The sequence below is a fragment of the Poecilia reticulata genome, chromosome 10, assembly GCF_904066995.2.
Source record: "Poecilia reticulata chromosome 10, P_reticulata-male-v2, whole genome shotgun sequence".
Lineage (NCBI taxonomy): Eukaryota > Metazoa > Chordata > Actinopteri > Cyprinodontiformes > Poeciliidae > Poecilia > Poecilia reticulata.
The window spans coordinates 7,409,948-7,435,984 of NC_088839.1; the positions used below are offsets into that span (position 1 = coordinate 7,409,948).

The 26,037-nt window shown below is 40.0% G+C and overlaps 1 protein-coding gene across 4 annotated transcripts in view; it reads left to right on the forward strand.

The window, feature by feature from the left end:
- pigg (phosphatidylinositol glycan anchor biosynthesis class G (EMM blood group)) overlaps positions 1-26,037 on the forward strand; it is a 94,287-nt gene that overhangs the window by 6,772 nt on the left and 61,478 nt on the right. For all 4 annotated transcript variants that reach the window (XR_014089246.1, XM_008419820.3, XM_081611507.1 and 1 more), the window contains exons 3-8: positions 5,057-5,266; positions 7,116-7,304; positions 11,258-11,396; positions 14,992-15,204; positions 21,998-22,215; positions 23,519-23,803. Coding sequence is in view for 3 of the 4 variants with exons in the window: in XM_008419820.3 (XP_008418042.1) it covers positions 5,057-5,266; positions 7,116-7,304; positions 11,258-11,396; positions 14,992-15,204; positions 21,998-22,215; positions 23,519-23,803 (1,254 nt within the window). In the remaining variant the exon portion in view is untranslated. The remainder of the gene's footprint in view (positions 1-5,056; positions 5,267-7,115; positions 7,305-11,257; positions 11,397-14,991; positions 15,205-21,997; positions 22,216-23,518; positions 23,804-26,037) is intronic.

Consider the following 26,037-nt stretch of genomic DNA (forward strand, 5'->3'; position numbering starts at 1 on the left):
TTCTCAATTTAACTTCAGTCCTGTCTCTAGCAATTGAGTTATATTTTACTCTTTTGAAAAATTTTCATCTCTTAGAATGGCTATTGTAACTGCAATTAGCTGGGCGAGACTCTCAGGAACATCACTGAGGTGCTTAATTTGAAAGTGAATTTCAGGTAATGGCAACACTTAAAGCAATGCATTGTGGGCGTTTGAGAGGCTGGACTCGGCCTGGTTGGTGTGAACACAGCGGCGCGTGGCTTCTTCTGGCAAATTATCCGAGACGATCAAGGATATTTTTCCGTTTGTAGGGGAACGTTTTCCTACCAGAAGCGAGCAGAAAGTAGTCACTGAAAAGGAAAGTGAAAAACCCCCCCAAAAAACAGCCTGTCTACTTCCAGACTCTGGAACGTGGAACGCAGCCCCTTCCGCCGGCGTTCTGGCACCCTGGCTACGCCGGAGAGTGTCAGTAAACCCCGCTCGTACTGTATGCAGCATTTATTCACGTTGCAGGCCTTGGACACACGCTGTGGGCCGGTAATTAGTACGTTGATGAGTCACTCATTTATCCGGGCAGCTTTTCAACGTGATTTCTCTATCTAGAGCAATTTAAACAATTTCAAAGCATTCGGAGAGGACAGTTGTAGAGTATCTTCACACAGCATAACCCCGCGCCTTTATTTGCAAAATAGCAGATTGCTATTAATAAAACCGGAGACCTCCATGCAGCTGAACAAGCAGAAAGCAAAGCTTGGTTTTGCAGCAGTCATCCATCCCTTCCCTGTAATAAGCACCTGAAACAAAAGAGTCACCCAAAAGGTTAAACAGAAATGTAGCTGAGGAACTAAATTTTCTTGGAATTTCTGCTTTGACCCCAACTTTTAGAAATCAAACTGAAGCTAAAATAGTTGAGTAAAGGTGGAGCATATTGACTTGACATGGCCTGTTGTAGAGCTTTCTCTCTGTGTCGCTATGTAGCCCTCAGGGTTTTGGACGGAGGTATTTGTACAGAAATAAAGCCGACTGATTAAAAACATCTCATTTACTGCATTCAGTCCTGTCAGCCTTGGTAACCACAACTTCTGTGAGCCTGCATTCAAATCTATATTCTGCGTTTTCACTTGCATGTAAAACTCGAAAGCTCGCCTGAATAAAACAGAACAGGTTTGCTTTGATATGCTTAGTCTTAATATTGTATGCTGAGCTCCTTCTAGCTCCTATGGCAACCTGAAGCTGTTTTCTTCATCATGTTGTACCGACTCTGTCATTAAGCTTCAAATTGAAACTAAAGTACAAGGGCAAACTGTGTCAGAGAAACCACTGGCTGATGTTTTCACAGCATCTTTAGCCTAGCATTAAGCCTGTTGCAATTGGCAAGTAATCAACTAATCACATAAAAGAAATTAGCTTGATGATTTCAATTCTGATTGTGTTTTTCAAGGGAAATTTTGCTTACAGAGAAATTCTGATTCACTTTATTTATAGTTTTGGTTCTGTTTTATTTCTTGTTTTTGGTTGCTGCTTTTAATTTTTAGATATTTAAAATATCTTCCAGTGTAATTGGTCTTTGAGAGAGCGAACTGGTCTTATTATGCCAATATCAATACATTACATGAAATGTCCTCAAAACAACAATATCGCTTATCACAGTTTATCGTTGGAAATTCATCCTTCCATACCAAAATGTTGCATCTTTGCATATAGATTTGCACTAGTAAAATGTACATTTCCATTTTTACAGAAGAGCTGATAACGGATAAGAAAAGGTTCATCACTTTTTGGTGTTTCTTTTTTACGTGTGGGAGTTTTTTTTTTTGTTGTTGTTTTTTTTTTGAAGAGCTTCTGTTTGGCGGCGTAGGTATAGAAGAGTTAAAGCACTTCTCAAACAGCACCACAGATTGGAACAAACGGAGAAAGTGTTTTGTCTGCAAATGTAAAAGCTGATAAGATGAACAAAATACTTAGATGTGAAGTGGAAGACCAGATTATATAAGCACAAGTACACACACAAACACAGACACATTAACACTAAGACAGTGCTTCAGGCAGTGATTTAATAGAGTTTCCCTGCCCACCCTCTCACCCCTCAGTAGTTTTCGTTCACGGCTGGGTTATCGCACAATAAACACCGCTAATCTCTGTGTATTTTCGAACATGCTGAAGGACGTCAGGCGGTGCCCCCGGCAGCTCACAGGGGGGTTAAGTCACAGTTTGCTCATGTCTGCAAACTCGAATCTCCTTCAGTGTTTTGGTGAAAGCGTCACATGAGTCTCCTTCTTCAGGGGTGGAGCAGATTCTGTCCTGGAAACTAATATTAAATTAATTTCCATCGACTGCTCAATTTGACATTTTGAAAATAAATTTGCTTAATAGAAATGTGTCAGTTTCAAACACACTCTTGTTTTCTGGTAAAATGTGACAGGGTGAGGTGGTTTTTATCTAGCTCTATCGAAATGGGTTTATTTTTGCAAAACTGCAACGGAAACACTTTTTTTCACATCACAGGAGTGACATGATTTACATGTTACTGGTGTAAACCACGAAGAAGAAAAAAACAGGAAGTAGTTGGCGGATTAAGTTTTCTAATGACTTCTCGCATGAACAAACTTATTCACGTGTAATTTAAATTGCGTTTTTTATTTAATGGAAAAACCACACTTGCAAAATTGTGGGGGGGGGTTTCCTACATTAGCAGAATATTGAAAAATTCTTGCGCACATTTGTAAAGGCAACATAGCTGTTTCTTATCCACACCTTGCAAAACAATTTCTACCCCTTCAACTTTCTCAGTGGCACAGTATCCATCGTCAAACACGGAGCGCAACCCGGACAATTGCTTATTGCACTTAATTGATCCAGCTATGTAAAAACTAGCCTGAACATTATGGTGACAATAGGCTTTGCTGAACAGTGGCGCTCAAAAGAATTGGGCCAAAGGGGACCATGACCCCCTCCTAAAAATGTTAGCCAGTCCAGAGAATAATATTCATGTCATAGAAAGGCATATACCTTTTTAAATGAAGACATAAATGTAAAACCTCAAAAATAAAAAAGTAAATACAATATTTAATAAATAAAAAATATCATATAGGTTTTATTTTGTTCTTTTTTGTAGCTGCGCGCTCCTTAAATTTTGCCTGGTGCGTCCAACCATATGAAAATTTTCTCAGGGCGCCAGTGTGACTAAATATGAAATCAGAGAAAGTGAGCAGCTACCAAAATCATAGCCGGGTTTGTCTTCCAAAGTGTCTACATCCCATTAAGTTTTCCATTTCTTCTCTTGCTATGACAAACTTAGACACACCTCAATGAAATACATAGCATAAAGTGCCAGGGGAAGAAAAATGATGCATGGTCTTCACATTTGTTTACAAAGAAAACTCCGTGCCTTTGTATTCAAGCCCTAAATTAAGTCCCAGTGCAACCAATTTGCCTTCAAATGTCACCTAATTAGTGTGTAGCTTAATGCTGCAGAGCTCTGCATCGTTTAATCCATCATCTGAAAATTATGACACAGCTGCTAACCCTATCAACAAATGGTGATCCACAAAAACTAGGCTTGTTGGATCAGGACAGTATTAATCAGAGATGAAGCCAAGAGGCCCGCGGTAACTCTGGAGGAGCTACAGAGATCCACAGCTCATGTGGGAAAGCTGGGCCTTTATGGAAAAATGTCACAAAGGAAGCCATTACTTAAAGAAATCTTAATTGCTTCCATTTGCAGTTTGGCAGAAACCATGAAGGGGGGACCAAAGCAAACTTGTGGCAAAAGGTGATCTGAACGTTTTGAATGTGAATCTGATTTCTGACTGAGTTTGAGTTATGTTGCAAATAACTCAACAAGAGGACAAATGTGGAAAACGTTTTGTCTCTATGTCATCAAAGCTGCTAGATGGATACCGGCTGAATGCAAATTCAAGCCAAACCTTTTGCTTGAACGATATATCAAAATGCAAAAAATAAAAGCAAAATGTAGACGTAAAAGGAAAAAAAATGAATATATAGTCACTGTATGTCAGATCCCATAGTGAATATGTATTGTTAATGTTTCCATATGGTTCTTATTCATTTGGGTTTTTGTTTCCGCTGGAAGATTATTTTCCATGGTAAACCAATAACATGGCTTACTATGTTATTGAAAATCAATAAAATCAATCATGATCAGCAAACGTTTTGGCTGTTTTTGACAAAAACAAGTTGTTTTTATACTACCATCATCTGAGAGACAATAGCTGCAGTCAGGTTATCTCCATTCTACTCACTGGGAGGCTACCAGCACCAATTGGCTGGACCTCTGTTGAATTAAGTCAGTCACTTTATAAAGGGGGTCAATATTTATTTAATCACTTATTTTATGTTTTTATTTGTAATTATTTTTGAAAAAGAAATTTCACTTTGACCATAAAGGTTTTATTTGTCAAAAAAGCTCATTCTTTTTGATCACGGTTCATGCTTGTTATAGGCGCTGTATTTCATTTGGATTTCATTCATATTGTTGAATTTAGGCCATCATTCTATCAGTTATTCTTACAATCAATTCATCATACACAAATTTGCACAAATTTCTACATATTTAAAAGAAATGCTTTAAATAAAAAAAAAAAATCTAATAAGTGTATTTTGTTTCGCCTTCAATGCAATAACAAAACATTCCTTTAGTGAAATTGAACAGAGTGAAGCTAAAACTATACCTCTTGACAATTTTTGTCTAAAACATATTTACAGACAAAAGTGATTTTATCTTAAATGCCAAATTTATACACACTTTGTACATTTTTGGCTTAATTACTGGTCTGAATATGGTAATTTTTTTTGTATGCATGTTCCAGTTAGCAATTAATAGATCACTAAATTAGTGGACGGTTATTTCAATACTCGATTCATCGTGATTAAACCACTTAATCATCTCAGCCTTAGTTGAAATGGTTTCTCAGATATGCAAAAATTATACTCTCTTTTATCATTTAGCCATGCGAAGCATCGGATTAAAGTATCTGTGTTCAACCTGGTGACAATCTAAGGTCATGTAAATCCATTAAAAGTCGGTTACTGAGGCTGAAACTTTCCCCCTCTGCAGGCTCTCACCACCGGCAGCATCCCGGGCTTCATCGACGTGGTGATGAACCTGAATTCCCCCGCCCTCCTGGAGGACAACCTCATCTGGCAGGCCAAAACGGCCAGCAAGCGCATGGTCTTCTACGGGGACGACACGTGGGTCCGCCTCTTCCCGAAGCACTTCATGGAGTACGACGGAACAACGTCGTTTTTCGTGTCCGACTACACCGAGGTGAGCGGGAGTTGAATCGGCCTCGGGTTCATGCTGTAAACAGTCCGCGCCGTTGAGTGATGGATTTTTCTGCGAATGCTAGTGAAGGATTAAAGCCCCAGGTGCTTCATGTGATACGGGAATTTGGAGGGGGAAAAAAAATAAAATGATTGATAAGGAATGATGAAAGAAATGAAATAAACCTACTTTGCCATGTTAGCCAGAAGATTGATGTTCAGACGGACGCCTCGGAGTGAGTCATGTTTAACTCGGCTTTCACAATGTAAACACTTTGAATGAGCCGCAAAGTTTATGGGGATTAAAAGACCGAAGAAGAAATCAAACTGGAGGTGTAATATTATGTAAAAATATCTCACCTGCATTGCACTTTACCTCATAACAGTAAGTACTCTATTATTTTTAACGAAAAATTAGGCATTCAAAGTTGCAAAAGTATACTGTGATATAAATGTACGTATGTGTACGCTTTGATCTCCAGGTGAGTGAAGGGGCCTGAATAAGAAATATGGACCACAGATTGTTCTTTGAACAGCATTTTTAACCTGGTGGCGTCACACTGACCCTGCGTTCACTTTTACAAGCTTGTGTGTGTGTGTGTGTGTGTGTGTGTGTGTGTGTGTGTGTGTGTGTGTGTGTGTGTGTGTGCGTGTGTGTGTGTTATTTCTGGAACTGACGGTCTGATGGGACACAAAATTAACATGATAATTTCCATCTTAATGATTAACATTTTTTAAAGGCCAATTCTGTTTACAGAGGCTTAATATTTTATTTCATTCATTACTTCGGTCGCTCTTATTTCATGTTTTATTTATTTACATTTGATTGTTGAGTTTTATATATTTTTAACATTTAAAATATCTTCCAGATCCAGTGGTAAGAGTTCCTTTCAAAGTGAAAGTTTATTGGTCTTTGAGAGGCTGAACTTGCACTTTTCTACATTATTAACATATTACTAGAAAATGGTCTGAAAGCAACAATATTATCATGTATCGCAATAATTTTTGGGACAATTTATTGTCCAGCAAAATTGTTATAGTGACAGGCCTGTTTGCCCGTAAAAAGTAACATTTTGGATCTCGTCTTTCCCTTACATGCTGGATTTTAACATGACTTTTATGACTTTTGCCTGGCCTCTCTTTTATAGTTTGGCTTGGTACAAGCTTAAAGATTTTTTTATACTTTTTCCACTTTCATATCACAGATTTAACAGAGCTCTGTGAGATGTCCAGTTGTTTTATTGTCTAATTTTGCATTAAACATCTCCCTGACCTGTCTGCTGTGTTCACGAACCTGTTTGTTCACTTAATGAGATTAAATTTTAACACACGTTGATTTTAGTTACTTGAGGCGATAAATTTCACTTGATTTTCATTTAGAAGTGTTGGATTAGAAGCGCACGAATACAAATGCTCACTTGACGTTTCAGTGGCGCATTTTTAGCCATCGCGTTCAATTCCAATAAAGTGCATCGAGGTTTATGACTGTAATGTGACAAAACGCGAAACGGGTGTATAAATCCTGGGGATTGCATAGTTTCTGCATTAAAGTGGTGAAGGCAGCTAATCAAACGGGGACACGGCGAGCTGAGATCACTCAAGAAATGCTCAGCAGCTGCACCGGTGGGACCCAACAAGCTGTTCTTGTTTGTCCTGCAGGTTTGCTGGTGCAGAGCACGTCACCACAAACACTGGCTTGTGTTTATAGCACAGATTAAAGCGATTGGGTTTCATTATTTACATTTTTTTATTTATTTTTTTGCTAGATTTTGACGTGTGTCGCGTCTCCAACCTCTGGAGAGAATGTTGAATGTCGTCTCTTAAGTGGACGTCTCCCTGCTGCTGTGATTCAGGTGGACAACAACGTGACGCGCCACCTGGACAGCACACTGAAGAGAGACGACTGGGACGTCCTGGTCCTCCACTACCTGGGCCTGGACCACATTGGCCACATCAGCGGGCCCCACAGCTCGCTCGTCCGGCCCAAGCTGCTGGAGATGGACGACGTCCTGAAGAAGATCCATGGTTCCCTCGTCTCCAAGGTGAGTCCGTTTTCTGCCAGCGTCACACGTTCGGACAGTCATTCCCTCCGGGTTTGGATGACGCCGTTAACTTTCGGAGAGTTGCTACGTTGCGTAACCGTGGCAACAAGGTATTGTTTGTACAACTGGAAACTTTTGGTTAGCATTTCAAAATCTGAAATGGTGAAAGAACTACAACCTCAAATCCTGGAGGAGTTGAAAAGACAGATTTAAAGAGGAGCGGCAAAAGCAAACGAGGCGGATTAGCGGTTCTTGCTAAAACCTGATGATGTCATCCAGGACATGCTACTATAGAATATCGTCTTTGCTACCCAGATGTTGAGCTGTTGACGTGTCATGACAGTCGAGAAGATTCTTCAAATTTGTTGCAAGAATGACCCTTCACCGTCGCAATGAGCAATTAATCAGTTAATCAAATAATCATATGTTAAATTAATCTGAGCTTGATCATTTCCATTCTGATGATTATTTATTTTTTTACATATTTATTTATAGAGACTCCGTAATCTATTTCATTCATACTTTGGTTTTTATTTTCGTTTTATTTATTGTTTTTGGTCATTTTTGTATATTTTTTTAAAAGTTATTCAAAATATCTTTCAGTTTCAAAATTAAACTTGGTCTTCAGAAGGCGAACTTATTATGTCATTATCGATGCACTACGACGTGACAATAATGACAAAATAACAATATTATTTTTTATCAAAATGGTTTCCGGGACGATTTATCATCCATCAAGATTTTTTTATCGTGGCAGCATCACCGTCCACGACTTTTTGAACGTACTGGGATGATATGAATTATGACATTTAATTTCCCCTTGGGTTACATAAAGTATTTTATGTTGAACTGAACTGTGTCACAGCTCAGACGTCGGGCCAGAACAAATATTTGGAATGGTTTTATCTGCTGCAGAAGTTGTTCACTGTTCACCTGTTTAAAAAAAAATAAAAAATTAAAATATCTGAGAGGAAAACTTTCCGGTTCCCATTCAGCTTCGTCGTACTTTCATACATAACTGTGGAAGGTCACAGAAAATTTTCCCCAGCTGTCCTTGAAGCAGTAAAATCTTAAAGGATTGTATTAAGTTGCTTATTCCTTTCTAAAAAAAAAAAAAAAAATTTTTTTTTTTTTTTTTTTTTTAATTAAAGTCCAGATTATTTTCCCTCCAACTTTAGTCACTGTTGATGAAATATTATTGCCTAACGAAGGCTTTAAAATATGCAAAACTGAAACGGTGATCAATAAGTAATAAGTAACCGATGCAATCTGTGACTATCTAACACTATCAGGTTCTGGCCGTTTACTCACTGAGGTCATTTGTACGGCTGTCGGCAGTCGTCATGTTATCTGTCGCGTCGGCCGCAGAGATTTAATAAACCTTTATCTTTCATCAGCTCTTGTTCTTTGTGTTTCGCCGCAGCAGCAGACTGCAGCACATGCATATTGACTCTGCATGCGCTCCTAATGGGCATTGTCTCGTTGTCATTCAGATATATAGCTGCTACTTAAGTTGTCAAGTCATGTCTGCGTAAAGCGCCTAATTTTCCCCTTCTACTTTGCTTCGTTTTTTTTTTTTTTTTGAGGCAGGAAAAAAAAAGGTGCGAGTAAACACATCGGGGTTTATTTTAGATTCGCTAATCCAGCATGTCGCCACATCCCAAAAAGTTGCTAATTAAGTCTAAACATGTATTGGTTCTCCAGGCTTTTGATGAGACCTGCATCTGTTTGGAGTTTTTTTTTTTGTTTGACTGAAATGTGTTTTACAGCCTCATTTCAGTTCCGTTTGTGTGAATGTAAATATAAACCCGCCCCTGTGGAGTCCTACGGGGCGTCGCACAACGACGCCGATGTTTTCTCTGGTCCCCTCTCGCTGCGATCGCATCATGTGGGAGTGTTTCACGCGCCACTGCAGATGCCGCGCGCGTTGTCTTCCGCAACATCCTCGAGGAGCAACGGCTCCCAGCTGCAAGGCGAGGGGGGAAAAAAAAAAAGGAAAGAAATGGAGCGTCAGATTCTGATGACAGCCCCTCACCACTCCGTTTTGTAATGAGGTGCCAGTTGTCTCGTTGGGTTTTTTTTTTTTCCCTGTACAGAGAAACGCTTTGGCTGCTGAGCAGAGAGATGCATCAGGTTCTATTAAAAAACAAGATTGGATATTGTGACCTCGCGGTCAAGAAGGCCTCGGTTGGACCTTTTGTGTTAATGTTGAGCTCATGGCCTCAATCTTCTCTTCCTGAGATTTTGAGTTTATAGGGTCACGGTTGCCGTTTGGTGTGTAAAGTTTCTGAGACCTGCAGAAAAACAGAAGCTGGTTAAAGGTTCATAAGGTACAACAAAAAGAATGAATTTTATTAAAATGGAATAATAGTGGGATGATTTAGGTTTAGGGAAATTAGTATGGGAGCTGTTTTTCCTATTGAAACTTTAGGAAATTAAAATCTTAAAAATAAAAATCTTTTTGCTCCCACACCTCAAAAATCAGAGTCCTGGGCTCCCGCCACTGTAAGCCCTTTTTATTGTGTGGCCCAGCATGTTAGGACTACGTGTTGAAGTCCATGGATTTTATTAAACTGCTGTTATGCCCAGCTCTATTACTAGCATTTTGATAAGTTGACCTAAAAAAGTGTTCAAATAAACATTTCACACAAGAAAACAGGACTGTGGCATCAGCATCAAGATGGGATTTCCAGTTCCATAATGGAGACATAGATCTTAAATCAATGGCGAACAGACCTGGTCCAAGGACAGAACCCTGGTGGACGCCCTTGATCATTGAGGTTAGGTTGGCAGAAATTGAACTTCTGTTTTGCTTCAGTGTTCCTCACTCCTGTGTTAGTAATTCCAGCTTTACACCAGTAAATACTCCTTACCTTTGCTCAGCTGTTTAAAGTGTTAAGTTGAATCCCCTGGCTTTAGATCTCAGCTGTCGGACACTGTTTGGAGAGGGAGTTTGCTTGTTCTGGTAAATACGCTCTGCTGCCCCCAAAGCTTTAGGCTTTCATTGCGAGGAAAAGAAGTTAATTGCGTCTGGTTGTAAGCTGAAAGGAGAGATCGGGTCGGGATCAGCGGTGCTTTGTACTTTTTTCTCGAGGTGTTGTCTCGGCTTCCCTGGGCCCTGTGACATTTATAACAAGCTTCCAACAGGTACAGCCCAGAACAGGAGGTTGCCTTCTTTATTTTCCCACTGAGTTTGGGTTATAATGAGCCACTGGGGCTCCAGACGCAGCCGAGGTCAGGCTCTTTACTGCAGCATTTGTTTGGAGCATTCGCCAGTCTTTTATGTCCCCTATCAAAGCAAAAAATGATAAGTCAACTCCCAGCGATAGAATAAAGATGAGCTGACATAAGCATTTTTTTTTACTTCAATGCAGTCCTTTTAGTTCAGATGAAACTTTCCCTTCTTGAACAACAATCCTTGGATTGTTGGGTGTTTGTGTGGGAACTAAAACATCTTCTGAGAGTGTTTGAATCTGCGGACAGTTGTTCTGTAAACATCTCAATATCAGACCACTGTGCTATGACTCACAAAGCCTCCCAGTTGAATTTGTTGTCGACTGAGGGTTCCCCCCGACTCGGGTTGGAAGGGAATCCACTTAAGGAACAATCCGCGTCTGATCAAAGTCTGTCATCCTGGACAAACCGCTCGCCCTTTGCGTTTGCTCGCTGTGCTTGCTGTAGTTTTGTTTTGTTTTGTCTCTTCCAAATCTAATAGAAACAATGCTCTGGAGTGTTTTGTCATGACTTCCTTCTCAGAAGTAATAATTTAATGTTGTTGGACGCCGCTGCTATAACAGCATCATGATCTCTCAGAAAGCATGTTGTGTTTTTTATTTCAGTAAACGACAGGATATTGGAGCGTATTGTGAATTTTAGACTCTGAACAAGAGACGTCTTCTCACGTCGGCACACACAAAGCTCGGTCGTTGACCCTGCTGTTTGGTTCCCCGTAGGAGGCCGAGGGATCTTTGCCCTACCTGCTGGTGCTGTGCGGAGACCACGGCATGACCGAGACCGGCAGCCACGGGGGCTCCTCGGAGCCAGAAGTCAACACGGCTCTGGTGCTCATCAGTCCAGCCTTCAAAAGAAAAGGTAAGCCAAATGGTAACAGAGAAGAAGGCTGGGTTGTAAATGTGGAGGGTTTGCCCCCTGTTATGAATCAAAAACCACCCCTTTCTTCCCGTACGCCCCCAGGAGAGGTTGCGGCAGCTGTAATGTGACAAACGACGTTGTCGGTGCTAAGACTCACTAGCAGAGGTGTTATTTGAGGTGATGAATGAGGTTAAGTGTGAACGTGGGATTGTGATAATTAGATCTTCTATTTTTGAAATTCTCCTTGCTTGTTTGATTTCTACACCATTCAAGCTGATTATTCACTTGCTGATGTTTGCTAACATCCTGCAGAGCTTCAATGAATAGCTTGGATGTTTTAGATGGTTGTTTTAAACTACCGTTGTTGAGGTAATTGGGAAATAAACACTAAATTAGGTTTTATTCAGGCAAACATACGTCAGTCATTTGAATATTTGATGAACTCACCAATTCTGCAAAGCAGCTTGTTATTTGTACTAAACTCATCACAACATTGCACCTCCTATGTGGTTCTGCTCTTTTTAGAGTAACAGCAATAACAAGCTGCAGGGCATCCCAGCATCCTTAAAAAGTCATAAATTAATGCATCTAAAATTAAGGTCTTAAAATGTCTTAAAAGTAAGTTGAGCATTAACATGTTAATAATAGGCCAGACTAAAATTCAAGTTGTAACCATCTGAAGATGTTTGAGGCTACCAGTAACTAGCTAGCTTTTTTGTGTCGATAAGCAAATGTATTGCCAGTTGGCTGAAGAACATTATTTATGTGGAGATATAGGTCTTAAATTCCAGTCATAAAGATCTTAAAAAGTCTTAAACACCAAGTTAAAAGTTTGAATGATGTTCCCAGAAAGAATGTTGAGTTTATTTGAAATTTCTCCATTGCGTTCCCAAAGGCTTTTCAGTTTCAAGATTTTATTTTCTAAGTCAATATAGTATACCTGGAGAACCAAATGTTTTGGTGTTTTAGTGCATTTAAAAGTTTTCAGAGCCACACTTGGTCTCAATTTAACATTTTCTACTGAGAAAAAAAGAAGAAAAAAACCCCCAGCTAACTGCTCATAGAAACGCTGTAAAATTTCTTCAAGGTTTGATTAAAATCTCCTCATCAAAAGGGAGGCTCTCTAAGGAAATGTACCATAATCTTGTAAGGTGAGGGCTTTCACTAAGTGGCACCTTAGACGTAAACATAGCAGCATGGAAACGTGTTGGTTAATGAAATCAGCGGCCGCATTAGCATAAATGGCTACTCTTTCAAATGAGGGGTCATTAGCGGAGCGCTTGTCTCCCTGTTGTTTTCATTAGCACATGCTCCCCAGTGTCAGAACTCGCTGCCTGCTGAATACCTGTGCGTCACTCTTTAATCTCATTGCGTCTCTAAGAAAAGCGCATATTGGCAGAACGTTTAATTGACTTTGCTGGAAGGACCCTGACAGGCAAAACCACTTTATTCAGACATGGCTAGGACTGTTGTATATGTAGGTAAGTGTGTCTGAGTCTGCCTCTATCTTTACTGTCCTGGAACCAAAAGGAAAAGGCTATAAAAACTTTAACACCTTTTTCAAATGAAAAATAAACTCTGTCGTTAGCTCACATAAACTATGGAAGGTAAGTTTTAAAGCTAGTTCAACAGCTAGCCACTAACTAAACACCAGGAGGCTTCACGGTCTGGACTGTACACATAGTGCAATGAGAACGGACTCCCAGCGTCATAATGTTACATTTTGAACCTTATAATTAAAGTTTTAAATTTAATATTTCAATGTCAATTGAACTTTATTTTTTTCCCTTGAGCAATAGGGATTAGAAGTAACTTAAAGGATGTTCAGCACTTTGAGGTGCGGTGAAAAAAAGCCTTAAGAGAAATTCATATTTGAAGACCCCTGCTCTCCACAGGTTATTGTGCGGGGTTCAATAATTGAGAAAGCCCCTCTGCTTGTTGTTAACAGTGTAGAGATGGAGAAAAAGAAGACTCCCATCTGCTTTAGCTGTCAGTATAATTGCAACTAACAACCAAACTTTAAATCTGTAACTTGGTACTAAACATTTTAAAGCAGGTTTCACTTCCTGTTGTCTTTTGTTTTCTGGAGGTGTGACTGTAGCTCCTTTTACTTTCGAACGGATCGTTTTCTGGCTTATACCAGTCTGTCCAAATAAGCCTCCAGCTCCGAAATGCTTGCCCGTCTTTAATCTGCGGTGGTCTCACTTCCTGACAGATCCTCTGTTCGTTTAAAAAGATTTTCTGCATAAGTTTAATTCATCGCTGCAACCTGAAAACTTCACTCAAACGCATACAGAGCAGGGCGGGGGAGAACAGCACTCCCACTGTCTGTCTGTTGTTGGAAGCTCTCTTCAGGAAGCAGATTGTCAACAACGAAACGCTTGACAGGAGACGACAGGCTTTGAAAAACAAAATCCCGGGCTCACTTGATGATGATGATGATGATGATGATTAAATTCAAGTCTTATTTTGTTGATGCTGTTGCCGTCCTGACAGCCCCCCTCATGGGTATTAATATGAGAATAATGATGGGGGTGATTTGTCGTATTGTGTTCGGTTTCTAAAACTTTTTTTTGCCCCGGTTCTAACCCATGAACACGATTCAGGCTGCCTTCATGTATTAAAATGAGAAGTTTTCGACTCTCCACACCTCCTCATGTTGCTTTAGTTTGCTCACAGTTTCACCGCTGAGGGGTCAGAAGTAGCGGAGCAGCAGCGACTACAACAGCACGCTCCGTTAATTCGTCTTACTTCATCAGGCTCCCTCGTAATTGAACGCCGTGGGATGTTTTGCCGCCGCTGTTGCCACGTTTCTGACTCCAGGACGAGGACTTCCTTTTTTCTGTCAATTTGTCCTGATGAGGCTTGTGAAAAGGCTTTCGTGTGCAGAGGTGTAAACCTGCGTAAAAACAAGACAGAAAGTGGAGTTATTAAATGCGCCTGGAATGTAACCAAAGTAGAAAACCGTGGCTTTTATTTTGAGAAATAAATATTTGTGTTGGTGGTCGGTTTCACACAGCTCTCACTGCTGTGACGACGTGGCGTTTAGGGACGAAAACACCCACAAAAGACGGGGTGTCTGGGTTCCTACAGGGCCTGGAAATGTCTGGGATTAGACGGACTAACACATCAACGATCTGCTGCTGATGTTGGATCAACCTTAAAGACCACTCTGGTCTTCTGGTTCTGGTTCTGCTCTGCATTACCAGAACCAGGACCAATCTAATCTTCTTGTATGGAAGAAACTTCCAGAAAACTGCAAAACTGCTGGAACACTTTAAATCAAGACTGGAAACAATTTTTTTAGAGTTGCCTTTGATTTGTAATCACTGGAACATTGATCAATATATTTGATTAGTATTTTCTTGATTATACTGATGACACCATTTGACAAAATGTAATGTTTACTGCTTGCTTCATAATTTGTTGCTGTATTGCGTTTTTATGATGTAAAGCACTTTGCACTGCCTGTTGCTGAACTCTACTATACAAATAAACTTGACTCACCAGGATGCAGATTGTATGGAAATGTACATTTGTGGCCATTGTACTGAACTTTTGACCCTCCCTTTGTTTTCGTCTTCTCTTCCTGCAGCGGGAATGGAGAGACCCGGCGAGGTGGAGCAGGTCGACCTGGCCCCGACGCTGGCCCTGGGGCTCGGGCTGCCCGTGCCTCAGAACAGCGTCGGCCGCATCATCCCCGGCGTGCTGGAGGAGCGGTCGATGCGGGACCAGCTGCGCTTCCTGCATCTCAACGGCCACCAGCTCAGCTGCCTGCTCCGAGACAGCACGCCCGACTACCAGAAAGGTAGGCGGAGGAAAACTTTCAATCCAGACAACCTCGTACCCGACGGGTCGCCTCGTTGTTACGCTGCATCGTTTCGGGGCTCGTCTTGCAGAAGACTCGACTTTCACACTTCGCTCACACCGCTGCCTGCGAGGTTATCGGGGCAGATTTTTAAAACTTTAGCTAACGCCAGAACAAAATGCAGAACGATTCTTTCTCACCTGATGGAATCGTGTTTGAAGTGAAGAGCGTTTCAGCCGGCGTCGGTCTGAAAAATCCCGCCGACGTGAATGAAAGCGAAACATACAGTCGGCTCCCATTATTTCATCTCGGCCTCCATCAAAATGTTGAACTTCATTTCCATATTTATTCTGCCATGAATAAAATGAGGTCTGTCACCACATAATCATATTCATTGCATCATTATCATACTTATGGACACAGTAATTTTTTTTTTTTTTTTAATAATAATAAAAATTATTCCATTTAGGACTGACAATAGGAAATTGGGGACATTTAGATTTTGTCTAAAGTCTCTCCCATGCAGGTACCTTTTTTTGCTTCCTGTCCTGCAGAGGACAGGAAGTAAAGAGACAAAACGAAGCTATAAAATACTGTTGCAGATATATTAAAAATATATAAATTACATCTATTTTCTTAAACAACAAATGTGCCAAGGTGTCTAAAAAATGAGGACAACAGCAAATTAGTATTTGTGCCGTTTTGAAGTTAAACTTTAGTTTTTACGCGCTAAATCTTCTCAGGAGGCCTAAAGTTTGTCCTGTTTAAGCTATAATTTTAGATGTAGTGTGCTGTGAACGCATCATTTTCTCACCTACCTGACCTTAAAGAGTTAGAAAAGTACATTAAAAAAATGTATCCCTGAGATTTTTGGAAAAAAAAATTCTGTGTGCAAACGAGACAAAAGAGGAATTTCTTGGTTTGTTCTGTTTGATCTGATATAAAACTAACACAACATGTTCAAAAAATAAATAAAAAAGAAACACCAACAGCCACGCTTAGTTTGTATCTGGAGAAGACAAAACTAAAGTTTTGGAGTGGCCTAGTCAAAGTTCCGTCTTTACCGCCTAGTGGCTTTGTAAATGTTAACAAGATCTTAAGATTAAAAAAGTAACTTGTGTATTAATTTTTTACAAGTACATTTTATTTTACATATAAATCATCTACAGAAACACAAAGATGAAACAAATTGTCAAGCATTGGCTTTATGATATTAAAATTAGCAACAACAGAATCTACAAAAGCAATTCCAAAGCCCAAAGAACTTAAAACTCACATTTTCTATGACATTATTTAATTTTTACTTTTCAGCCTTTATTGCCGTGTTTGGGTTTCCGATTAGAAATGCCACTAGAACAATTCCCAAAGTCGGAATTCCAAGTTGGAAAGTCAAAAAGTCTCTGAGCCCTTTGCTCAATATCCAACATGGCTGCCATGTATTTAAAAGATATTAAAGTTCTATAGCTAATCAAACCAGTTAATAAACACATTTCTTGACTGTTTGGATTGTGTTGCTAACAGCATTTAGCTGCACAACAATTTTGCAAATTCCTGAAGCTTCCGAGGCGAATCGAATGTAGCATATCTTCTTCAGCTAATATTTAGTTCATTGCCTTTCTTTCTTCATCATCCAGAAAGCGGTAAAGGACATCTAGTTTAAAATGGACTAGATGTGCAAACGCTGCTGGCGTTTGGACAGGACCTGGTTTGCTGCTGTTCAAAACTAAGAGATTTGTGAGCACAATGTTTTTTGTCGGTGCAGCTTGGTGGTACTTAAGATATTTAAAACAAATGAATCAATAATTATCGATATCAATTGCTATGAAATCCTCCTATCAGCCATGCCGTCCAAGAAGACGTGAACACTTGTTTAATCCTACTTCTTATCTCGATCTAACAAAGTATATATATCACTCACAGACTCGGTAACGATCAGAAAGGTGTAATTAAAAACAAGCTGTGGTTTTCAGCTGCCTGTTCAATTTACTGTGCGAAAGAACCAACAGTTGTAGCAGCCTGAGCTCAACAAGATAAGTCTGGATTTGCTCAACTCCTGCAGGAGCTGAGTGTTTTAAGTAAACTTGTTTTGATCAGAGCTTTCTTTTTTTTTTGTACCTGAATAAATTCCCTTTTAAATGTAAAAACCACCTCAGGGAAGTCTCCAATCTGTAGTCTGCTTTTTAACTTCAGTCCTTTTTCATTTCTGTAGAACTACTCGCACAAATCACAGCCTGTATTTATTTTTATCCATCCACTTATGTCTCGCTGACAAACGGTTTCTGAGAGACATCCAGTCTTTGAGCTCCTTCCTTCTTGCTCCAGACGTCCTTCCCAGGCATCTTCCCGTTTAAACAGCCAGAAGTTCATCGTTCTTTTGACTGAGAAGTGTCACGAGTGACGGAGCCGACAGACAGACCATGAAACCAATACTGGTTTAAAACGGGATGAATTTTAATTAATCCCACAGAGATCCCCAGTAAGCATTAAAGCAGCGATTAAAAAAAATAAAAATAAAAGTTTGTAGATGTTATTCTCATTTTCACAAATCGCTGATTTGGAAGATGAATGGATGATTAGAAATCACGACTGAAGAAGAATCCACAAAGATCAGCGGCGGCTTTAAAAGTCACGTCTGACCTGCAGGAGGTGATTGAAGCCGTTCGCCTCGACGTGTCGCCTCCCACCGAGCGATACTCCTGATTTTAACATGGAGGCAACGTCTTGCCCTCATTTAGAGTGTGTTGTGAGGTTGTTGGAGCTGTGCAGTGTGTTGAATCAACGTTATCATTGCAGTGTTAGGCGTTTGCTTGTTCATGCTACAACCCAAACACAACCAGACTACTGTGTGAACGGTTTACCACCCCAAAGCGACTGCAACGCGCAGAAGAAGAGTGTTGACGTCACACAGCGTCACATTTTACAGAAGTAATACAGTGTGGAGCCGCTTGTGGATCAATTTTAAAGTTTATTCAGCAAAGGGAGTCAACAGGATTGGCACAAAAATCATAACGCGAATTAAAAGAAGGCCACCACAACTAACTACTAGCAACGTCATTCTGTGGATTATTATCTGCGGTTTGTGTAGTTTTTAATCAGAGTGGAGGCTTTGTGATGGATCCGATTCCCTTCACATTTTCATCATTCTGAGTTTTTTCAGCCATCGTCGGATCCGGCTTTGATGATATAAAAGCCATACAAAATGCAGCATGACCATTTTTTTTTTGGTAAATTTATACAATTCAATTCAAAGTTGGCACTTTTAATTAACTTTTAATGCAACTTTTAAAGCAACTCTGCATTAAAAGTGTCATTATTTACAGAATGACGCATCATGATAACAGTCATGGACATTTATAAAGACTCCTTCATGTTAAATGTTTATGTCAGAGTCGTATCAGTCTTACAAAAAGTGTCACCAAATATTGTGCAGAAGTTGGAGCTGCCTTATCTACATGTAGCTAAGTTGAAATGTACTGTAGATGTTTGTTCTATGCATGTTCACCCAAACATTTTGCCCTTTTACGTTACTTTACATATCCAACTGAGTCAAATAAACATTCATGAGGACAGTAAATCTATTAAGGCCAGAAATCCAAAAAACAAAAGTTGCTTTGAACTTTATTTACGCATTTTTAAGTAAGCCACATGCATTTACAAACTTGTTTCCAGTTCCTCGCTGTGTCTTCATTGGACCACTTTTGATCAGACAGTGAATAGAAAGCTCCCACTTAAACCTGAGCCTAACTTTACAATAAAAAAACACATAAACAAGAAGCTTATCGGGCATAATGGAGGGCATACTGCTACGTTAACGCATCAGGAGGATCTCAGCACAGCTAGCGTGAAAAATGCTTGCATCATGGAACATTAACTATCGTTGCTAATCTGTAGTCACCCCTGTGTGTGTGAGTGTGTGTGTGTGTATCCCCCCCAGCGCCCAGTTCAGATGTTGCTACAGCATCAGGTTCACTGTGTTCATGTCTAAAGCAGATGTCAGACACACACTCTCCCAAGCAGCAAATGTTGCATTTAGAGACAAACAAAAACACAAGTGGCACCTCATTTCCCTCTCTATTTTAGTCCATGGGTTTCCATAGCGATAGGAGGAAAAAAAATGGAAATAAATTCAGTAGACCTACATTTGGATGTGTTGATTTGTCTGAATCCGTCCACTCGGGTAATCAGGAAGTTATTATGCAGCAGGATGTGTTTGCCACCGTTGCCTCGGGTGTTTTAATAACCCTCCCGCCAGACAAATCTTCCTCTTCTGTTGCTCAGGGTTTGGAGTCTCAGGATGCACTTTGGATTTAGTTTTTTTCTGTTTTTTTTTTTTTTTTTTTTTTCTTCCAGATATGCGAGGCATCGAGCGGTTCCTCCCACCCTGACTACTCGGGCCGGCGTTTTCCGACTCGGCCCGTGTTGCGTTATCTCGAAATCTTGAGTTGTTTTTCTCGCTTTTCACAAGAAATAACTTCCAGGACATGAAAGAAGGCCTTTTTTTTAAAAAATGATGATGCAAGGCTTAAACAACCCCGTTCCACCTTTAGTTCTCTCTCTGCCCCATTCCCGGGTCTTCTCTTGCGTATTTCAATCTTTATGTTGCGTTTTTTGTTTTTTGTTTTTTGTTTTTTTCTCCTCTGCTTCTAACCTCGGGCGTTTGGAGGAGCCATTAACCAATCCCTGTACTTTCAGACGGATGACGCATAGCCGGGGTCATCCATATTGTGTAATTCATGCCTGTGGCTTAAGGTTCTAATATTTCTTCTAATCCTCTCTGTCTGACAGAGCCTCAGTCCCTATGAATCACCTCTATGCTTATGCTGCTGAGATAGGTGTTATATCGTAAATAATTGTTTATAGGAGAGGCTGTGTGTTTTTCACGGAGCTGAAACAAATTGCTCTGGCCTTCGAGCGGCTTCGTAGCCGTCGGAGTAAAATGTAAGGTGGCATCATTTGATCTGCTGTATGAGTCAGAGCCGGTCTCGGTAAGCGACCAGACAAATCGCTCATGAGACTAAATGGTCTCACCAGGGGAGAACACGCTTAATTTTTTTTTTTTTTTTTAAGTTGACGCAGAACCATAAAAAAAATAAGAAAATACTGAAATCTAATTGATTTTTTTTCCTACCTATTCAAAAGAACATCATATGTCATTATGTCAAAAATGACGGATGAAGTCGTAAATAAGATTACAGGGATCTCACTTCTACAGAAATGGTCAGAAAGTTTTCCTCGCGATTAAAGACAAGCATGTGTCGGCTGTTTGCGGAGGCTTTAGTCGAGAGGAAACGTTTTTCCACACGATGATGCACCCCACCGCAAAGCTGAAATAGGCCCACAAATTATTTTAGCAGCACAGCAGCAAGTCTGAGGCGTTGGCTTGGTCTTCCAAATCCCACAGATCTCAGTCCAGTCAAACATCGACATTTGACAACCAATCGATCGATCGATTGATCGATCCGTGGAGGCCCCCCTCCTTCAAAGTTAAACTTGAAGCGTCCGCTGGTCACGTCTCGTCAGCAGATACTTCTTCACAGCCTCCAGAGTCAAACGGAGTCCACGCCTCAACGGGTCGGAGGTGTTTTGGAAGGAGAACGGGGACCAGCACACTTCTAACTCATAAAATTAAACCTGATTAGTCTGTTTTTTAGAAGCAACATCTAGCGGCCTTGTAAGTTCAGAGCCACTTCGAAATTTGGACCCTTTCATGCAGGAATTACGTTCCATTATGACAGTATTTTTTTTTTCAAAGTGTTTTTGGTTTTCTTAAAGCATAAATAAAAGGTAGGAACGTTTTTTAGATTTTTTTTTTAGGTGGTCAATTGTAATTTTCTCCAAGGACAGTTATTTGGAAAACACATCGGCAGTGTTGTTCTTTAGGGGTTACTTGATGTCACAATATATTTTTCTTACCTGCAAGAGTCGTCTACAGTAGACGGAGGGACCGGATTGGTCGGCATGCTTTTTTGTCTGTCGGCCATATTGGATTTAACAAAAATATTCTTGCATTTGCAGTGGACGGCCAGTAGTTGGCAGTGTATTGTATGATGCATTAGTGTACACTTAAGCTTCTGTGTGCATTTATAACAGAAATCCACAAGAAGCACAAGAAAATGGCCTTCAGATATCTGTCCACTGCAGTGACCACTATGCATGAAAGGGTTAAAATGGAAAGATACGTTCAGGTATTTACGGAACTGAACTGGAAATCGAGATTGCACGTTTTTGGTCTTTGTTAAGCAAACGACAATTCCTGTCGAATGTGATTTTTTTTTATTTTTTGTTATTGTTTTTGTTTGCACAGTTTTTCCAGCATTAATGGCTTCGGTTCCTCCCATATGAGTGCATTTAGCTGCCTCTGAAATAACAAATGCCTCATGCAGGAAAACAGGATTCATTAATCCATCGTATCGAGTTGAACATGAAGAATGAATATGATGCGTAGACAAGCGTTTTGTTAGATTAATGCTACGGAAGGACAAAAACGAAAAGCAACAGCATGACTAATGTAATATAGCTGGAAATATGTAGCTTCTGGACTTAGGCTACAGCATTTTAAGCAAACTTTTCTTTAAATAAGTCAACTTTATATATATTTATATATATATATGATTTAAATTGTTTACCTTTTCTGTATTTTATTTATTTTCTTTACCTTTTTACAGAAAACCTGTTTTACTAAATAAAAAAAGCACAGTAGTCTTGCTTTTTTTTGTCTTGAAAACAAATAAAAATTCAAAACAAGATATTTTGACTTTTTTTTTTTTTTTCCTTTTCCCCCTGTCCAATCCAGAGGCTGGCTTCGAACAGTTTCGTGTGGCAGAAAAGGCTCATGGGAGCTGGATGAAGCTCTACCTGGAAGGAAACACCTCGGAGGTTCTGACCAACATGGGCAAAAAAGTCCTGAAGCAGTACCTGGAGGCGCTGGCTGCCATGAGTTCTGCTCTGAGCAAACAGCTGGGCAAATACGACATGTACTCCATGATCGCAGGAATGGTGTTTGTGTTCCAGGTGAGGCCCCCAGAGCGTCCGCTGGGGGGAGCCTGGCCCCCGTTTGGCAGCGCTGGTTTGGCTCATTAACCCTCACAACAGTGCAAGAAGTAAAAATCGAAAAGAGAAACTCAGAAGATTACAAACTTTTGATAACTTTAATGGTCTTTAACATGAATTGGCATAAAAACAAAACTGGGGGAAAAAATGTAAAGTTAGTTTGTTATTCAGTGCAGCAAGCAACATTGAAATGTTTACTGAGTTACTCCACACACATTAGATAAAAAAAATGAAATCATTATTTCCTGCTATTAACAAATTGCTGGGATCTTGTAAATCATGTAATTACATTCACAGTCATCGTTGTAATTGGGATACAGATGACGACCAGCAGAAACTGATTTTAGCTAAGTGGGATTTCTCTTAACTACAAAACAAGAAGAGCAGTCACTGATCATTTACATTAGTAGCAGAGGGTGATGTCTGAGCACTGTGTGAGACAGAGTAGTTGCTGCAATTTAGGGTTTTACTAACATTTTAAATAAAATATGATCATGAAACTGACATCTTAAACTAACAGCCTGAAGGCACTTAGCATGGTGCATTCACTGCTCTGCCATTTTAGTTTCTGACCATCGATTGGTTGTTGCATCTCTATTTACTAACTTTGCCAATCTTACAATGTATTAAGCTAATAAGAGGAAAATTACGTAGTCTGTTAATTATGTTAACTAATTGTTAATAGCAACAGTCAATGAGGAGAACCGGTTTTTACATTTCCATTTGTGAAAAGTTTTAGAGTTTTCCATTAAAGCAGAAGCTGTCATGTCGCGTTCAGGCTGTGAAACGTTGAGAGAAATCGTAGAAAACATGCTTACTGTTGGCAGCCGACGTAGAAACCGAACTGAACAAGGGCAGCTCCTCGTTTTGAAAATGCACCTGACAAAATATACTTGGAACTTTCAGATGCGTCTCTGTTCCAATATACCCAAATACCATGAATGCCTCATTATCAGACCTCTGCAGATCCGAATGACTGAAAACTAGAGCTTACATTTCATTCAGGGCGGCTTTAAAACAACTTGTATGTTTTAAATTTGACTGACTTCAAACACCGTGAGATGAGGGAATTCATATGACTCAGGGATGCATATAAAAATTGCAGGATAGTGGCTGTCGACCCCTGACCTAAAGACATCTACACACTGCATAAAAGTATAAACATCACAACAGAGAGATGAGGTTCCTACTTTTTGACCTGACAGCTGCATTGATCCAAGTTGGTCAAACTTCTTCCTCTCCTCTTCCTCCCTCGGCCTTTCAGCTCCTGCTGGTCTTACTGCTGGCGATGCCCGAAGCCCTCAGCAGCGCCGCAGCAGTGGACCTTCCGGTGCGCTCCTCCCTGCTCTCCCTGCCTTTCTACCTCTTGTGCCTGCTCCTGGCCTCCGTGCACGTGTTGGTGTGCACGTCTGCGGAGAGCTCCTGTTACTTCTGCAGCCTCTCCTGGGGTCTGGTGTTTGCCGCCGTTGCCTTCTCCTCTGCAATGTTTTGCATTCTGATCTCCGTGGCGACGCGGAGGCTCCCGCTCGGACCCACGGCCCATGGGAAGGTGAGTGAGACGTCGCGACGAAATTGGTGATAAACAAAAAATGTTCGTTTGTGCTGCTGTCATTTTAGAGATATTAACAAATGTGTCCAGAGGTCATCAAAGGTCAACCAACCAGTTCCCGTTTACAAACTCAAACAAAATACCGTCTCAATCAACTGTGCTACTTTTGTGCTGCAAAAAGTTTTTTTTATGCCGCAATCATTTCAATGATATCAATGTTTCCAGACGTCACCAGAAATTTCCAGCCACATTAATAAAGTCAAACAAAATTGATATGAATTCATTTTAATATGTTTGTAAACTTACATTTCATTTTGCCAATTAGCTTATCCTAGGTTTATGAAACCATGATGTCATCGTCTGAGTCCTTGTGTACGTAAAGTTCTGACTGTATCTGATTCAAAAGTCTCAATAAAATAATCTCATTATTCTGACATTCAGCGATTAGAAATAATTTTGACAACCTCAAAATGAAAGGAAATATTTAGGCTCATTACAATGAGTAGGGAAAATGTTTCTTTTGTTAAATTAAAATAATACTAAAGGCTAAATATACTCACTTAGGTTCTTTTGAACTTTTTGATATTTGTCAACTTGTTTTTAAGCCTTTTGTTTGCCAAAGGTTTATTTCTGCATATCGATCCAGTTCAAGTTTTCTTGTTTTTATTTCTGAAAATTGGGAGAGAGAAAAAAGCTCCCAATCCTATTTAATGAGTTTTCAGAAGAACATAAATGTTTCAACCCCTGACTGAATTGCCCACCTTGCTCGGTATTTAATCAATGATTCCACTTAATTACCCCCTAATTACTCTACAGTATTGCACAGGAATACGATAGGGTAATAAGAAGTAGTTAGTTTATACCGCAGTCGGCTCATTCATTTAAACACGTGAAGCAGTACTTCATGAAACTTTTATACATTCAGTACTAACTGAGAGCAGGAAGGAAAAGCTCTGCAAACACTGCTGCTTCTGTTATGTTTTCTTTTTTTAGTAATAATAATAATAATAATAAAAACAACAAGAAACAAATGAAAAGTGCACAGATGTTTTCTGGAGCTGATGACTTTTCTATAATTTCCACAATCACTCATCTTCCTGTCCCAATACGGGAATGGATACACACTTAGAGTTGGATGTTAACTTTGTCTTGTGTCAGATGTTTGTAAAAGCACTAACATTTGTCAAAAATGTTTTTGTGCAAAACGTGGTTCTTTACAATGTCTGGACCAACTACCCGCTGTTACTTTTAATTTTTTATTTAGAAAACATTCAACCTCGTCACAATGTTAATTGTTCATATTGTGAATGGAATAGAAAACCCAGTTTGACTTTAAAAATATTGTTTTCATATTGTATTATTAGTACTTTAAAGGTACTAATAACATATAGCAAAATCAAGTAACTATGTCACCTTCAGTTGTTATAAAAATCCTAAAAATGACTTAGAAAAAATTCGACTTTGTAGTTTAACGCTTTGAAATTGGGGCTCTGTCTCTTTAAGAAGCTCCTGCTCTTTCTGAAACTCCGCCTTCAGGAAGTCATCACAACATGGCTCCTCTGTTAACCCTTCAGCTGCTATAATGAGGTCATCAGCTGCACAGGTCCACCAGGTGTTTGCTAATTGCTGCTGGCTAGTCTGAAGGAGCTGAGTTGAGTTGGGGAGGGCTGCTTGGAAACTGCAGCTTTGAGGAGGACCTGTGCCTCTAAGGCGGGTCTAGGTCCACCCAGGCGTTTTGCATAGCTGAATGGTTGCCATGGAGATTAAAGGATTTGTCAAACATCCATCAAAATGAGTCAAAACAACACTCCAGGTATATTTTTTATCAGCGGATAACGCTATAACATGAGGTAAATTTCTAAAAAGTTGATTTTACGTCGCAGCAAAGCTGCTTTAAATGAAGGTTTGTGATACGACCACAGAGGCGAATAACCGTCTCTTGATGACGGTTCTGTACCTGACAGAGTCCATCGTCATAGCAACATGAAGTGCTGCCTCGCGTAATGAATGACTGCTGCATCTTTTCTCTCAACTCTCTGAGGCTCTGCGACCTGACTGGGCCGCTTCGAGGCGTAAAGGGCCGCCGTTGTGAAAGAAACCTTTCAGGTCCACCTTGAAGGTGAAACGAGCCACTGAATAACAACAAGGATCCTACTGGGCAGACCTCACTTATAACCCAACTCTTACATGCAGAAGCATAACATTAGTATCAGTGCTGATGGAGGCAGACATGT